This window comes from Melanostigma gelatinosum (genome assembly GCF_949748355.1).
Source record: "Melanostigma gelatinosum genome assembly, chromosome: 11".
Lineage (NCBI taxonomy): Eukaryota > Metazoa > Chordata > Actinopteri > Perciformes > Zoarcidae > Melanostigma > Melanostigma gelatinosum.
The window spans coordinates 3,979,348-3,995,732 of NC_136644.1; the positions used below are offsets into that span (position 1 = coordinate 3,979,348).

General features: G+C 41.5%; 3 protein-coding genes across 4 annotated transcripts in view; 2 read left to right on the forward strand and 1 right to left on the reverse strand.

Moving 5' to 3' along the window:
• rbm20 (RNA binding motif protein 20) overlaps positions 1 to 4,889 on the forward strand; it is a 37,196-nt gene extending 32,307 nt beyond the window's left edge. For both annotated transcript variants that reach the window (XM_079278708.1, XM_079278709.1), the window contains exons 11-14: positions 44 to 629; positions 1,034 to 1,114; positions 2,510 to 2,631; positions 3,855 to 4,889. In XM_079278708.1, coding sequence (XP_079134834.1) covers positions 44 to 629; positions 1,034 to 1,114; positions 2,510 to 2,631; positions 3,855 to 3,923 — 858 coding nt within the window. In that variant the 3' untranslated portion in view covers positions 3,924 to 4,889. The remainder of the gene's footprint in view (positions 1 to 43; positions 630 to 1,033; positions 1,115 to 2,509; positions 2,632 to 3,854) is intronic.
• Positions 4,890 to 5,537: 648 nt separating this feature from the next.
• pdcd4b (programmed cell death 4b) lies at positions 5,538 to 13,801 on the forward strand. The gene is made up of 12 exons (XM_079278038.1): positions 5,538 to 5,619; positions 6,080 to 6,187; positions 6,561 to 6,875; positions 9,056 to 9,150; positions 9,444 to 9,557; positions 9,673 to 9,894; positions 11,294 to 11,391; positions 11,495 to 11,609; positions 11,989 to 12,096; positions 12,331 to 12,441; positions 13,423 to 13,562; positions 13,664 to 13,801. The coding sequence occupies exons 2-12, from the start codon at positions 6,145 to 6,147 to the stop codon at positions 13,722 to 13,724; spliced, it is 1,422 nt and encodes a 473-aa protein (XP_079134164.1). The 5' UTR covers positions 5,538 to 5,619; positions 6,080 to 6,144; the 3' UTR covers positions 13,725 to 13,801.
• A 971-nt stretch (positions 13,802 to 14,772) lies between these two features.
• bbip1 (BBSome interacting protein 1) lies at positions 14,773 to 16,186 on the reverse strand. Its single transcript, XM_079278039.1, has 3 exons — positions 16,136 to 16,186; positions 15,442 to 15,506; positions 14,773 to 14,933 (listed from the first exon to the last, which is right to left on the reverse strand). Exons 2-3 carry the CDS (start codon positions 15,485 to 15,487, stop codon positions 14,776 to 14,778), a joined length of 204 nt encoding a protein of 67 aa, XP_079134165.1. The 5' UTR covers positions 15,488 to 15,506; positions 16,136 to 16,186; the 3' UTR covers positions 14,773 to 14,775.
• Between the last annotated feature and the right edge of the window lie 199 nt (positions 16,187 to 16,385).

A 16,385-nucleotide genomic window follows, 5' to 3' on the forward strand; every position in this document is an offset into this window, starting at 1 on the left:
TGAGTAGAGTATTAATGGCTCTTTTCTCAATGCATTTTCTAAGGTGAAGGAGCGGGAAAGTGAAGATGACACTGATGAAGAGTGTTGGTATCCTAAGAACATGGAGGAACTGGTCACTGTAGATGAAGTGGGAGGAGAAGATGATTCCATAATTGAGCCAGACCTTCCCGAGCTGGAAGAATATGTGTCCTGCCCCAAGGAGTCTGCAGACGAAGAAGCAGTGGAAAAGCATATACTACCACCTACCACCTCCTCCTGTGAGGTGCAGGAGACATCCAATGAGAAGTCTAATCGGGAAAGGTTCTGTGAGGATGCTGGAGACCCGGCAGAAACATCTGTAAAGGAGAAACCAAGGAGTGTTTTAACTGCAGCCAGTCCTGAAGACCATACACTCAGTCCAGTGACTCCTGATCTACCAATCCCCAACCTTATTGACTTCCCCAGTGAGGAGTTCAAGGCTGCGCTGGAGGATACATGTTTAGAGGATAAAGTAACCAAAAGTGGGCCATCAGAGGAGCCAATGGAAAATCACATCTGTGTTTCAGAGGACAGAAAAACCCGGGAAGTAGAACAGGTCACGGAAACAATCAATAATGGGGTTCAACACAAGGATGACATTCATCAAAAAGGTACATTTCAAAAGAGAAGTCAAATGTTTGCAGCAGAACCATGAGAGATCAAGCGTTCAGTTACATGAAGCATCTTAAAGGATAGCTTTGCTGTAGAGTATAAGGACAAGTATTTACGTTTTGTCCAAAAAAGGCATTCTAAAGGAGAAAAAAAGTTAGGAGTTTCACATTACAACTGTAAACTACATGCATTTCCTGCAGTAATGATTGTTGTAAACAGCTATGTATTTTGTTTCTTCCCTAAGGGAATAGTTTCAGATATTCCCTGCAACTCTGTCATGTAATGTCCTAAAACTAGTGTCAAAAAAAAAAATTTTGAGTAAAAGTAAATACATCGTGGTGAGTTAGTGGTTAAAAAGTGTGGCGTATACTGTGATTTCTCTCCTATCCCTCCTTTCTTCTAGCTGACATGCCTTTTACAGAGATCGAGGCCCCCTCGCCATCTCGTGAGCACAAAGCCGTCAGTGAACACAGCATCCCTTTGGGTGAGCATACGTTGTATCATCTCTCTGAACCAGCATGTTTGAAAATACACTGACATTGAGAACTCGACTCACGATCAGATCCTCCATTTTTTATTTTGTAAAAAATATTCATTCAAAAAATAATGATACAACTGTATCCGATTTCTCTGGCTGAATTAAACCCAGTCCAACCGTCTTTGAACTGCTCTATATTTAATGGTCGTCACAGAGATACGTTCATAGAGTCGAGCTTGTGGTTTAAGTCCTAAAGATGTCGTGTTGTCATGCACACCACTAATAAGTGCACTGACGACCTGTTGCATTAGCACTCCAATTGACTGGAGTTGCTCGGCCACTTGCTGACCTATTTCCGTGAGCAGGTTGTGAAACGCACCCCTGAGAGATGAGTATTTATATTATCATTAGGGCTAGAATGACACGGCCAAGCACATGGCCAATGTTGGGCCTGCTGCATGGAGACTTTACATAAGCCCTGGTGCAGTGTAACAACAATAGCCCACAGCACAGACACATGAGTTCGGCTATTCCTGTTGTATGATGCCCTCGGAATGTGTGTGTGTGTGTGTGTGTGTGTCTGTGTCTAGAGCAAACTGTGTCCATTGATAGCATGGATAGCATTGTCACAGCCAGATATGTGTTGTTGAAACATACCTCATCTGAACAGTGTGTTTTACATGCTAATACATGTGATGTGTTTTTTTGTAAAAGGAGAGTGACTTCATTCTCAGATAGACGTTACTCCACTACATCTTTAGACAGCAAATAGTTGTTTGCCGCGGTGGTAATGCTCTGACTGCCGTGTAGTAAACCTTTAGGTAAGAGAAGAGCGTCCCGTCCTCTTTAATTCATTCATCAAAGGAGAAAATAAAATTGTGGTGTTTTTGTAGAAGTTTTTCATGTGCAGTTTACATCATTTATTTCATATCTGAGTGACATAAAAGGTTTTCATTTTGGTTTAATCTTTTCTGGTGATATATGTTGTCCTTTTGTCGTTCCAATTGAATGAAAAGTTGCATTTAAATTTTTTTTTTATGTTGACTAGAATCAATCAAATAGTATATTGGAGTTGGAGTGCAGAAGCAAGGTGTGTAGTTCGGGGTTCACCTGTATTTTTTTAGCCTGCATTGACAGAGGCATGCTTTAGTTTCTCTGTGTTGATTTGAATAACTGAGAATGACACACACGTTGTTCAGTAAATAAAATAAGCAGGATAATTTCCCTTTCAAAATTTGGACAGAGTGAAAATAAAAATAATTTCATTTTTAAAACTAAGACAAAGTGCAGCAACATACTGCCTCAAGTGCTATCCAGGTAAATACCCTTTGCGAGGACCCTTGTCTGTCAGGTGCTGATTTCTGGGATTGAATTGTAATCGTTGTGTTTGCTGCCTGATAGGAGTGGGGTTCATAGTGCCGAGGACGGGCTTCTACTGTAAACTCTGCGGCCTGTTCTACAACAGTGAGGAGACTGCAAAGACCACTCACTGCCGCAGCACCGTGCACTACAGGAACCTACAGGTACACGCGGATCGGTGAAACGCCGGTCCTTCAGGGGATGATGATGATGATGGTGATGATGATGAGAAGGAATAACATGACAACCTGGATTTTAATTCCACATTGGATTCATTATTTCGTCCCTGAATTATATGAGGAGGCTAAATATGTTTGTGCAGACTCGCTGTATGTTCTGTAAGTACATATACAACATATCTGAATGTGCTGTCACACCTTTTTTACTACCAAATGTAATATCAAAAATTCAAATCTGTATGCTGGCATACTCCACTGTACTGTGGGCACAGCTGGTGGTCCACAGTCAGTCTGGTCTGGTAGCAAGATTCACAAGATCGCCACCTGTTGCTGAGTTATCGCTTCCTACACATTCAGCACATGCGTGTTATATTAAGTTTCTTCGCCTTCTTCTGTATTCTTCTGTCTTATTTTGGGAAAAAATCTTACTTTAAATCTTACATCAAATATGATGTTTTCTAAACAGGATTGCAAAAGACAGTTAATATACTAACATACTGATGATATTAGTTTTGATGAGTATATGACTTTAAATTGAATGTCTTTGTGCTTTCTACTATTTGTTGGACAAACAAAGGATTTTAAAGACTTTCTTACTGACATTTTATGGCATAAACAGTTCATTGAAAAAAAATACTCAACACATTAATCAAAAAGAAAATGTATGCAGTCAGCTGGGCAGACAAACGAGCACAAACAACGAACATACACATTTGCATGTAAACTTGAAACTGTATTCGGTTTCTTAATATTGGCCACTCAGCACCGAGACATCTTGCATTTCTCTCGTCCCCGGCGGCACCACAGCTGAGGCAAGCCGGAGGAGCAGCAATTCAAACGTTTGATAGATTTACATTCCGAGAGGGAAAAAAACAGTTTTTAAACAGTTGTGCTGTCTGTCATGTAGAGTACATACACACTCACAGATATTAGCTAATTATTGTTTACATGATTATCAATTCAGTTCATACGAGTCAGCATCAGATGCAGGTTTTCACCAAAGTATTTAATTGCTGCACAAAAAGAAAATAAAACGTCCTCTGAGCGATTAGCTTGGAAAACTGTTCAGTACAATTCAGCATGCTGCTGGTGGAGACGACTTGACCGCAATGCTGACATTTATCAAGATGCAGCTTTCTTGTCCTGACCTTTCTTGAATATATATATATGGGATTAAACCATTTTTCATTTCTTCCACTTGTCCACAGAAATACCTGTCCCAGCTGGCAGAGGAGAGTCTGTCGGGGGTTCTTGCTGAAACCTCGGCTGCACAGTGACATCCGCTTGACTTCTCACGTCTTGTACAGCGAACAGCAGAGGAAAGATATGTGTGTGTGTGCTGTCGGTGCCAGGTTATGGACAACTACAAATGTGACACGTGAAAGCTAGACTGTGAGGACAATTGCACTGGTTTTGATATTTTGGGAGGACTGTTTGGATGTCTTGATTGGCACTGATAACCATAGATATCTCGATTTTGTAAATACCTGGGGCTACAGTATTTAATTGCTTTTCTTTGGTTTATCAATTTTCTTACAGTTTATTTTATTGGATTGTGTGTGATGAAATGTATTTGTTATTTTTTGGAATGGAAATCTATTTGCAATGATGTGTAATTACTGAGAAGACACATTTTTACAGCATGGGCTTATGTGAGTCCATTTTCTGATTTTAAATCAATTTAACCAACAATAATACAAACTGGTTGCAAAATGACTTTAAATATGTGCCACAAAATGTTTTGACTCAGTTGAAAATATGATTCTCAGGTTTGTTGTATGTGTTTAATAGATGTGTAGCTTAGTACACAACATTACATTTTTATTTATATGTTTATTTAAAGGCTCATGCTGTTTTTCTGTCCTCTTGTCATCGATGATTTACGTCTATCAGGTAGAAAGGTAAATCATTTGGATTGATAATGATGCAGCTATGCAAAACATATACATTTTTTGTGCATATATTGCATGTTGGATTGAATTCATAAAGCAATCCCAGTCATATTTGCCGACATGTAATGCCTTAAATATTGAAGACCTTTTAAACTGGACCATGTGTTTAATTTATCAGCTAAACGAGCAATGTTTCATGTTACAGTGATTTGTTCAGAGGGATTATCAAGCCAAATTCTGTTTTTGTATACTGTGAATACTGATCCTGTGACATCAATGATGGTGTTTTCTTTGACAAGCTTTTCATATGATTGTTGATGCAAAAAACGTAAATAAACATTTTCAAACTTGTATTTGTATTCTCAAATTAACTTTGTGTGCAGTCTAACATATTCTGTATGCTATATAGTGTATAATGGCAATACAACCATGACACACGCCGAGTACAGTTCACCCATCCATGTTCTGTAATTTACCAGTTTAAGGTAGGACTTGAGTTGGAGTGTTGTAAAAGAGCTCCCCCAAGTGTTGAGGCACAAAGACACATCTGGGTGCTAAAACTAAATTGTTTTTGTGATGTTTTAGTTTGTTTGGACAACACTGATCCTGTCCAAAATGATTGTACTTTTATTAAAAATGACACTCATACATTTAGTCTGCTTACTCACGCAGTAGGTTTACGCAACATATTATTTTTAAGTGAACTGATCAGGATGGTTAACGTGCGTTGGCCAGAAGAACAAATCATTATCATTTAAACAACCAATCATGATCATAAATATCACCATCGTCATCATCATTATTTAGCCAGAACGTTGTAGTCGATGTGATAACGTCCCAAAATAGAAAGAGCAGCTCTGCACCACCACCGATAGGGGGCAGCACTTGTAAACAACATGAACTAACCGGAACACGCGAGAAGAAAAGTCCGTGTTGCATTTTTATTGGTTCTTTGTTAAAAAAAAAAACGACACGATGCCACTCCAGCCAATCAGAAAAGCAAACGCAGATACGTTGCTGGGTAGATAAAAGAAAAACAACAGGACTCGAGTCAGAGTTTGAAGCTGGTACGCGACCGACGGTCAGTGATTTTATTTATTGTGAATTATTTAATCGACAGAAAAGAGTTAGACACGCACTTGCTATACGTCGGTGGTGTTTAGGATTTAACGACGTTATCGATGCACGCGGAGCAGTTAGATATTAATGTTATCTGTTCACGACTCGTGACGTCGTCAACAATAACAGCTAACTACATCGCGAGTCAGCGATATATGATAGCGGTCAATAAGCTGCAAACTGCAGATTTATACGGTGTGTCTGAGTGGTTGTCGGTGTATATGTGCATTTAGACAATCTGGAGTTTGGTGTTGTGACGCAGCTCTTCATTTTGACAGTTAGCATTGAAGCTAACGCAACGCTAGCCATTGTTTATCAACAGAGTGACTTTGAATGAATGGGGGGAGGGGAGGCTGCAGCATCATGTCCGGGCATGTTATGAACTCTTGTCTGCATATAAAACGTCTGTTTCCTCTTTGCAGGTATCATTTGACATTATTTTATTTTTTTTGCACACTGCTGCAAAATCACTTTTCTTTTGTAAAACATGGCAACTGACTGCGCAGCTTGGCTGAACGCAAACCCCGTTGGTAAGTGTGTCAACTGTTTAAATGCCTCATTCGCTGAGTCTGATGTGGGGCTTTGGGGCTTTTCTATGCGGATGTGGTTGATTGCATATTTTCTTGCACTGCTTGCAGGTTTTGTGATGTTGAATATGGCACTGGTATCATTCTGCCATACCTCCTACTATGTTGTGGTTGTCTTTCGTATGTAAGCCAGTCTGATATAAAACATCCTGCGTTTATTGTATTTGCACATGGGCCCCTGCTGCAATATAGACAACAAAGAAAAATGTATGTAGCAGCTCTAGTCTCCTTGATCTGTTCTGCACATAAAAACTACTTTACTCACAGTTTGCCAACATTGACACTCTTCCCCCAATTTTGTCTTGAAATCCAACAGAGGCAGAGGACCTGAGTGACTCCTTGGTATCTGAAGAGGAAGACGATACAAGATCGGTTTTCAACAAAAACATAAAAAATGAGATCAATGGCACCTGGTTGTCCTTGTCTAGCAACAGCATCCATGAAGCACGTCTCAAGGCGAAGGCCAAGCGCAGGCTGAGAAAGAACTCGTCCAGGGACTCGGGCCGGGGGGACTCGCTCAGCGACACTGGGGACGCGGTCAGGGGAACCTCGGTGGCACCCGCCAGCCCGAAGAGCAAGCTGCTGGACAGGAAGTCCCGCCTGGGCAAGGGAAGAGGTCTACCAAAGAAGGGTAAGAAGATTTCACATAATAATAATTCAATAATGTTATCATGTAACATTGGAACATACAGAGATCAAATGTCTCCGTTTCCCTAATGTTCAATGGATAACCTTTGGCTGGTAAAAGTTAGGAGAGCCTCTGTGTTTCAGTGGCCTTCATCATCATCATCATGTGACCTACTTGTCGTCACCGGAGGCCCTCTCGTCTAGCAGCCGTAATCCACTTAGCATGTACACAAATGGCGAGGTGATTCTGAGCAGGTCAATCCCATCTAAACGCACGCTGTTCTTTTCTTACCATATGCTCAGCCAAGCTTTTCCGGACATTTCCACGAGAGGTTAAACAATAATCTATGTATTTTTAGTGAAGCAGACGCTTTTCGATAGTGATAATCTTTCAATGAATTGGATGTGATGTGACCCGTCACCGTAATTCAAAATGAACACTGACACCTCACACATGTATAAGTCGATCAGAATTTAGCATGTGTCAACATGATTCTGTCCAGCTGTCACTCACTATGAGTCCTTATTCAGCGATGTAAGTATGCGATGCCTACTTGTATGTCCTATTAGACTGCTGTACACTTCAGTCACTTTGCTCCCATGGGCGGTTGAACTGGAGCAAGTAGATCTTTTCTTGGCACAATGTCTGTTTTTTGTGTGTGTTTTTTTTATTTGGTTGCATAACAGAAGCGTCGCACCAGTGGAGCTCTGTTATTTGAGCTGTGAGCTCTCCTGCATTCAACGTCCATGTATTGCAGTATTTGCAATACAAATACAGTGGATGTGCAGAATCTGTGTCCTGAGTAAACTAGCGTCCACCGTGTTTTAGATGCTGACGTTGTGCACAAGCGGTGTGGGGCTGTGCTAAATAGAGTGGCATGTGATGTATGCCACATATTCTGTAGGACTAATGGAGGTTTTAAAGCATGTCACGCAAGCTGCTTGGTATCGGGCTTCTTAAGCAGTCTTCAACGTGTTGGTGCTTACCTCAGACCCAGCAGATGTTTGTTTGTGTAACATTGACAAAGATGTCCCCACCCCAGATAGAGGGATTATATCGCAGCACAAAACTGTAGCATGGGTATTCGTACAGATTACGCATACAGATTACGATCCATATAACTGAAGCAATATTATTACAACTGTGGTTTTACTTGTTTTGACCACGGAAGAAGACCTTTACGAAGTCTAACTCGTGCTATAAACCATAGCTGAGAGATCAGGAAGTCTGAAAGAGAGTTGTGGAAAGTTTTATTTTTTTAATTTATTTTTAATTTTTTATTTTTTTTGGGTACAGAGAGATCATACAATAATGTTTAAAATATATTGTGTGGTTCTGACTAAACCGCTGAGTAACTGCCTGCATACTAAAGATTAAGGCCGACTGGTTGACCGCTTGTCAAAATGCATCGCATTTTTCTTGACTGTTTCCTTCTTGACGTTCGCGCTCTACCTACACTTGAAAACGAATACGAGAGACTTAACATTAAGGCCTATAATGAAAGTCAGGCTCTTAATGAGCGCATTCTAAAAACATATCTTAAAAGTAGCACCATACAAGTGTGTGTGTGTGTGTGTTTGACCCTAAATTGCTCATGAGATTTAATCTAACAAACGTAAACACTTGAGGTTTGAAGATGTTTCCCTGCTGTCGACCATTTCACGGTTATAAACGTTCCAAATGTGTCCCGGTTTATTTCCTGTTGCAGTGTACGTGTATGTAAATGACATCAGCTGACAGGAAGTAAACAGGGACCCAGTAGCTGTTGCTTTTACAACTCCATTCCGTTGAAACGGCCCAGAGATCAGCATGGCCTTTCTGTTTCGGTGTCTCAGTATTTTGCGACATGACACCATGCTCTGTAACCTGTAACCACCTCCTAATAGTTTCACTTTGAAAAAGGCGTCGACGTTGTTTTTCAGGAGTTCTATTTCAGGGATATCGTGTTCAGAGAGCCTGGTGCTCCCAACAGCCGCAACTTGACTTTCTTTCCATGAATGAATTGGGAACTATTAGATAAAAGAAAATCAACAACACTCATGTTTCACATTAACCAGATATGTGTGCCTCTAAATCTTCTGAAAAGGACACTGCTCGTGGACTTTTACACCACGTTACCTTTTTAAAATAGACGAGTGTGATGTAGTCAGACGTCTAACATCGTCACTGACCTTTGTCTGCAGGTGGGGCCGGAGGAAAAGGTGTGTGGGGCCGATCTGGTGAAGCTTATGAACAGGAGGCGGTAGATCAGAAAGACCCCAACTATGACGGAGCTCAGGTACTTCTTTACACATGTAGTGTTTGGATCAGCGTGATCGCTTGTGTAATCTAATGCAATCCAATTCACAGCCCTGCAATTTAAAGACAATATACAGAGCTTGTTGTTTTGTAGGTTTAGGTTGTGTGTTGGTGTTCTAACTTGCATCATATTGTACGTTTATTTTGTAAATGATTTGACGATACAGTGGATAAAATAACAAACGTGGAATTCATCTGTGTCGTCATGTTAATGTCTGATAAAATTGCCGTCATGTATTGAAGCGCCTCCTTATTTCATCTCTCAAACACTAGGAAAACTGTGTGTATGAGACTGTGGTTCCTCCGCTGGATGAGAGGGACTTTGAGAGTACAGTCACCCCCATAGTGCAAGAGTACTTTGAACATGGAGACGTAAATGAAGTAGCGGTAAGTGTGCAGGAAGCCAACCCGTCAGTAAACACGTTCTCATGCTTAGCAGAAGAAATAACATGAACAGAACCATCAAGCACGTGCGCAAGTTAACGCCGGTCTCTTCATCCAGGAGCTGCTTGCAGAACTGAACCTGGGACCCATGCGGAGCGAGGTTCCCTCGCTGGCTGTGTCACTGGCCCTGGAGGCCAAAGCCAGCCACCGGGAGCTCACCTCCAGGCTGCTGGCTGACCTGTGTGGGCCGGTGCTGTCCCGCAGCGACATGGAAAGCTCCTTTGACAAACTGCTCCTGGAGCTGCCCGATCTCGTCCTGGATACACCCGGAGCCCCGCAGGTGAGTCCCCCCGAGGGTCTGTAGATGCGTACGTGTGTCAATTTTGCAACTTATTCTATGCGCTTGTGTTGAATTACCTTAAATTGTTGTCAATTCTGGATGGGTGTTAACTGAGAAATCCAAACTGAAAGAACTGATATTGATTTAGTTGACAAATGTCCAACAAGCTAACAGTCCACCATGTTACCAGGACATTTTAACAGACTGACGTCAGCTTCCTGCCTCTGTTTGAGGCGTCGTGTTTTCTGCACAGTCTGTGTGGTGGAGCGGAGGGGAACAACACTGTGGGTTGATGTGTTTCTGTGTGTGAGAGAGCTAGTGTGTGTGTGTGTGTGTGTGTGTGTGTGTGTGTGTTCTCTCCTTTTCAGCCTGCACAAACATGAGATCTCTGTCCATTGTCCGTCTCTGCTCACAAAATGCAAGCTCAGCAAAGGGTTATTGGTCGTCCGTCCCCCACACACACACACCGCTCCTGTCACGGTTTCATTGGGGCTCACAAGTCATTTCTGTCCCACTCTCGCTGTTCTCTGTGGGTTTAAATGGGTATTATGACTCTGCCCAGCCCCCCCCCCCTACCCACACCTCCTTCCCTTTTACCCCTTTTCACTCTTCTCTTTTTCAGTTTTTCACACACACACTGCACTCTCTTCTCTTTCTCCTCATGTGCCTGCGAGTCTAGCCACAGCCCCCACGGGTCAAATGAGAGCTGCCTGTTGTCTGAACAGGGACAATGATCAAAGATCAGCGCAGGCTTTGTCCAGGCCAGAAGAGCAAAGCCAGCTCTTTCTTTTCCCGAAATCACGTGCCCACACTGCTGTAAACACACACACACACACACACACACACACACACACACACACACACACACACACACACACACACACACGAGCCAGTGTTTTTATGGGACCACTTCTTCAAACTGAAATGACTTTGTAATTATGACTTAATGTGTAACAGAATTGTTTGTTGGACTTTCTTAAAGGAGTGTATTAAATCAATTAGATTTCATGTATTCTTATGCAACACAACTGTATTTTTATTAACTTCTATTTACGGAGGACAGGGCACTGATCCTTGAAGTCATTTACATTGTTTATTTTAAATATGTCTTTGTCGTTTTCGATGTAGAAACAAAATTCATTTGTATTTTTTTACACAGGAAATACAAAAATGAATTCCCAGATTTAAAAAAAGCATCATTTATTTTCATTATGCAACACATGGATGGACAGCGACATTCAGTTGTAACGCAACAAACGCATGACTGAGTACATTCCTGTCGTGCACTTTTTGAATTAGCATCATAAGGGATTTAAACGGCAGCAACACAAACATGATGAGTAGGCAGAATAACATTTCTAAACTGTGCCATCTTTCAATATTTTGTTTGTTTCTCCAGTTGGTGGGCCAGTTCATTGCACGAGCTGTGAGCGACCAAATATTGTCCGAGAGCTACATCGAGGCCTACAAAGGCAGAGTCGACTGTCAATACACAAGGTACTTTATGGTCGGATTTTAGTCTCCTGTATTATTATTATTATTATCACCATCACCTCAGAGGTTAGCCTGTTTTTTTTAAATTTTGTTTTTAATCCTGCAGAGTGTCACTGGACCGGGCGGCAGTGCTGCTGAAGATGAGTATGGAAGGCCTACGCATAGACAACCAGTGGGGGACAGGCGGAGGACAGAGACCCGTCACACAGCTCGTCAAAGAGGTAGATTCCATAAGGCGGACCGGAGAAGACCTGTTCTTTATTACCACTCGTCTAGTATCTGGTCCGGTAAATTCACCAGCATGAAAAAGGCAACATAGACACGATAATACTCGGGAGAAGTTTACATCTGCAAACGCTGCCGGCAAATCCTACACACCGGACTTTTAAATGTACCAGCCTGGGTAACAGTCTCTGAGGTTATTGGGTGTGATACCATGATTCATAAACTATAATCGGTTCTGCTTAGAGCCTTAACACATCCTCAAGTCCAAGAGTTCCCTACAGTTACAACGGATTGGTGCTCTTTTTTTACAACTTTTTCTAGCTGTTAAGAATAATTGCCGCAGGTTATTAATTGTCATTTCCTCTGTATTGTCAGATGAACCTGCTGCTGAAGGAGTACATCCTATCCGGAGACAACAAGGAGGCTGAGAGGTGCCTGAGAGATCTGGAAGTTCCCCATTTCCACCACGAGTTTGTCTACGAGGTAAAGGCTTTGTATTAGCTTGAAGCAGAACAGCTTCACATAACCCGTGTGTCAGAGGCCAAACATGAGAAAAACCTCCCGAGACGGAGACAGAAGGTTTATTCTTTCATCATTTAAGAGATCCCGGTTTGAATCCCCATTGAAGAGTGTGACCACCTCCTGGTCTCAATTAAAAATATGCAGATGAAAAACTATGCACTGCAGCAAGTGCTTCTTGTGAATATTTGTGTTCAGGCGATAGTGACTGTGTTGGAGTCCAAAGGAGAGAAAACATTGAAAATGGTTCTGCAGCTTCTCAAGTCGCTCTCTTCCACCGCCGTCATCACTCTGGACCAAATGAGAAGGGTAAGGCGCCACCCGGTGTTTGAATTATGCAATGCACGTCATTATTTCACTGAGAAACCGAGCAAGGACGTAGGTTTGGTGTCTACGTTGGTAGGGACACACATTAAGAAGGGGGGGGGGGGGGGGATTTTACACATCAAACACTTAATTTTCTGCATTCTGGTGAATTTTTCTGCATCCATTAATGGTGACAAATCTTTATTTATGTAATGGGAAACCGGCACCAGGTGACAATTCAAAATATAACAATGCAATGGAACGTAGTGCTGTAAAGCTCTCAGGCATTCTGTATCGCTTTCAAATATTTATTCTTCTGTAGATCAACTTTTCTCATTCAATGTTATCTCTGCTGAGTCAACACACCTGAAGGCATTCTTTCTTTTTTATCTTCCCCCCCTCTTTAAATGTGCATGTGGCACCTATTCACCTCAATGATATATTAAATTAACACACATGTGTTCACTGGGAAGTCGGGAAATCGTTTAATTATTTTTAGAAAAACATTGTAATATTTCAAGAAAAAAAACTATAGTATCTTCTTTCTGTGCAAATGTCACCGAGTACAATTATAGTTTTCGTGTGTAAAATCTCTGCAGTGACCACAGCTGTGCTGTCAGACGCACAGAGCAGTGTAGACTCCGTGGTGCGCCACACTTCTCTACCTTCTCCTGTCACCTCAGCGCCACAGATAGGGGTCTTATTGATCGCTGTCAGCTTCAAGTGGAGACGGTGGGCTTTTTTAGGAAATGATGACCTCATAGCTGGCTACAACCGATGATCACACCAGAAGCGCATTTCTCGCGCCGGTCAAAAAAAGTGATTCTGCTCCTCAGTCTCTCTGTGCAAACGCTATACGAGAGGTTTGCTCAAATATTAGGGGGGGGGGGACAATTATGTCCTCCCCAAAATATTGGGAGGGACATGTCCACACCGTCCTTATGCAAACCTACAGCCTTTATAGACTGTCTTTTTCTTTCATAGGGCTATGAAAGAGTTTATATGGACATTGCTGAAATCAACATTGATGTCCCTCGGGCATACTTCATCCTGGAGCAAGTTGTTGATAAGAGCTTCAGTACGGGAATCATTGATGTGAAGTTAAGAGATCTTTGTCCCTGTCGGTAAGTGCACGCCACTGGCTTTCTCAGATACACACCGTACACTCTTGTTTCCATGTTTTGTTTTTTTAAACCATGTGTTATTGTGTTCTGTCTGTTGTCAGAGGCCGGAAGAGATTTGTCAGCGAGGGAGATGGTGGTGTTGTCAAAGTGGAAAGTTACTGAGACCTTTTTACATGCCAGATTTCCTGATAAGAAAGGGATGAAGCTACTTTTTTTACTTGTATATTTTTCAAAAAAAGTCAGGTACATTTTTTCCCTTTTAACAGTCAAAAGAATGTACATTTCTCAAACTGAAGTGGGGTAAAAAAACAACTGCACTCTTGTTTGAAACTGAAGTGGATCACTTTCTTCAAGGTGTTTCAATACAAACCCTTACATAAGCTAACTCTTAAAGTGCCACGCCTTCATGTTGTTTTGTACGGTATTTTCTTGATTTCACTGCCACTCATGTGTTTTGTAGAAAGCAGTGTTTGTACAGAGATGACTAGCTTGTGTCAAAAGATTTATAAAGAGGAATAAAAAACAACAAAGGGGAGCGCGTTGGTTAATTGAAATACTGGCCCCCCGTTTCTACGCTGTGCTGGCTTTTTTTCTCTTTTCTTTTTCCCCTTTAAATTTCACAAAGATGTCATTATTCAAGCGATCAAGACACGAGTAAAGTGCAAAAACAAATACCAGTTGGATAACTTCACAAAATGGTGTTTTAGAATGTTTATTTTTATATCTGGGGAATACTAATGTGTGTAAAATGTACCATGTATTGCTCCTTGTTTGTTCATTAAATCACGATTAAATCATCCAAGGCTGTTTTTGTGAATGTCACACGAACTACATCTTACGACTTCTTTGATCCGACACATTAATTGCTCCGCCCTCTATTCTATACACTGTTGAATTTTGTATGCATTAATGCCAAATTACAGATGCAATAATACAAATGGAGAGAAGAGAAGAAGTACACAGGTCTCAGTAGCCACACTGGAAAATCTGGCAAGCGATAGATGTAACTCCTCAACTCTTAGTTAAGCTCAGGGGACTGCTCCCCTCCTATCGTATCTGCTCTATGAAGCCAAACAATCGGTCACTTCTTCATATTGCACTTGACTGTCCGTGGAAATATCAGTGCGTGAAAACCCTGGCTCTTCGCCAACCGTCAGAAGAGATTTTCTGCCAATTTGACCATTCCTGCTGTTTTGAATAGTTCACTGGGCGTCTACTGCAACTGCTCCTTCATTGCCCGTTCCTGCTGCTTGACAGCCTCTTGAGCCTCCATCTGCATCTTCTCCAGTTTCTCTAGAGTTACTGATTTGAGTGGGAGAAGCTTCGGCTTACACAGAACCATGGTCGGTACATCTTCCATGGAAAGTTGTCCTGTGGATGTTGCGAAATAAGAAAAAAAAAAAACGCTCAACTCCAATATCTATTTTCTCATTGACTAATCTTTGCTTAAATGCAAAGATAATGAGACTTGGCTGGATTGTTACATCTGTAGGCTCTCGTTTGTGACTTGTTACGCAGTTGCTTGCCAATGTTTTTAATTTCTGTTCCACTGATGGTCCGTTTTTTAACAATCACTCTCTGCATGCAACATCTGGACATTTCACACATCTGTTGCTCTGGCCCCTGAATAGCTTGTGTCTGTTAGAAAGCATTACCCTTAACACCAGAACTACATCCAGCTCTAGTACTGACCCATATTATATAACCGTTTATACAGCAACAATGTCTATGGTGTTGAGCCGTAAAACAGACGGTAAAGAGCTAGCACAGAGCACCCACTGACTCATTTTGCAGGCTTTTGCACATTTCTAAACAGTTCACATGTTGTATCGAGCACCACAAACAGCTTTTTGTTTGTAACTACTGCTGCGGTACCAACCTTGTTTAGGCAGAACTTCTCTGAATATTGACTTGACTTCTGGCATTGTGTCCTCTGAGCGATTGCTGAAAGGTACAGTAAACATATTAGTTTACTACATTAAACATGTTTCATCTGACACAGCTTGGCACTTAATATCTGCGAATGCAAATCGCTCTGTTCAGGAAGCGAAGCCAAAGATTTAACAAGGCGACACTGTGGGGTCATCAAGACAGCTGCTATTGTCTTTCGGTATTTCTTAATGTTCTGAACGAACACGATTCAATAAAGAAGCTAATTGAGGTTGCATCCAGGCAAGATTGGGGGTCAAGTTTAGTTTTAACTTAAGCATGTTCACAATATTATAATATTGCGCTACCTAGCTAATTGATGGCCGAGTGACATTATATTACCTTTACCGTTAGAGCGACTGACACGTTGAGCTAACGTTAATTTAAAGATTGGGACTAATATTTGCACCCCATATTTTACAACATAATAGCTAGCTGATAGCCGCTAGCTCAACCCAAAGCGAGCTAGGTTTAACACGTAACGACAGTTTATTTTGTCAAACTACCAGGGAAATACAGTTAATTGACATTACACTGCTAACGTCATACGTTATTTGTCCGTTGTCGTGTGTGTGAACACGTTAAATACATTTAAAAAACTGAATTGTTGACAGTTCCAGAGACAGTTAAATAAATAATCCCACCTTTAGCACCAGGAAGAGATTTAAACTGTTGTCAATTCAACGAGAATCACGTGACCTTTTCCTGCGCTTTAACTTCTTCTTCGTTGGTGTGTTACGGCAGTCAGTTTCCGTTATATTGCGTTGCTGCCACCCTGTGGATCTAGACCATTACTGCGTCATCGTCATACTAGATCATTTTTCCTTCGCTGTATTTCTCAGCCACGGTGCTTGACTAGCACTAGCATTGTCATCCACAGGCGGCTCACAGAAC

Coding starts and splice junctions, on each gene's coding strand:
- pdcd4b (XM_079278038.1), top strand. CDS start 6,145: ATGGCAACTGACTGCGCAGCTTGGCTGAACGCAAACCCCGTTG. Junction 6,876..9,055: donor AAGAGGTCTACCAAAGAAGG/GTAAGAAGATTT, acceptor CTTTGTCTGCAG/GTGGGGCCGGAGGAAAAGGT. Junction 12,097..12,330: donor ACCACGAGTTTGTCTACGAG/GTAAAGGCTTTG, acceptor ATTTGTGTTCAG/GCGATAGTGACTGTGTTGGA.
- bbip1 (XM_079278039.1), bottom strand. CDS start 15,487: ATGCCAGAAGTCAAGTCAATATTCAGAGAAGTTCTGCCTAAACAAG. Junction 14,934..15,441: donor AGAAGTTCTGCCTAAACAAG/GTTGGTACCGCA, acceptor CAACATCCACAG/GACAACTTTCCATGGAAGAT.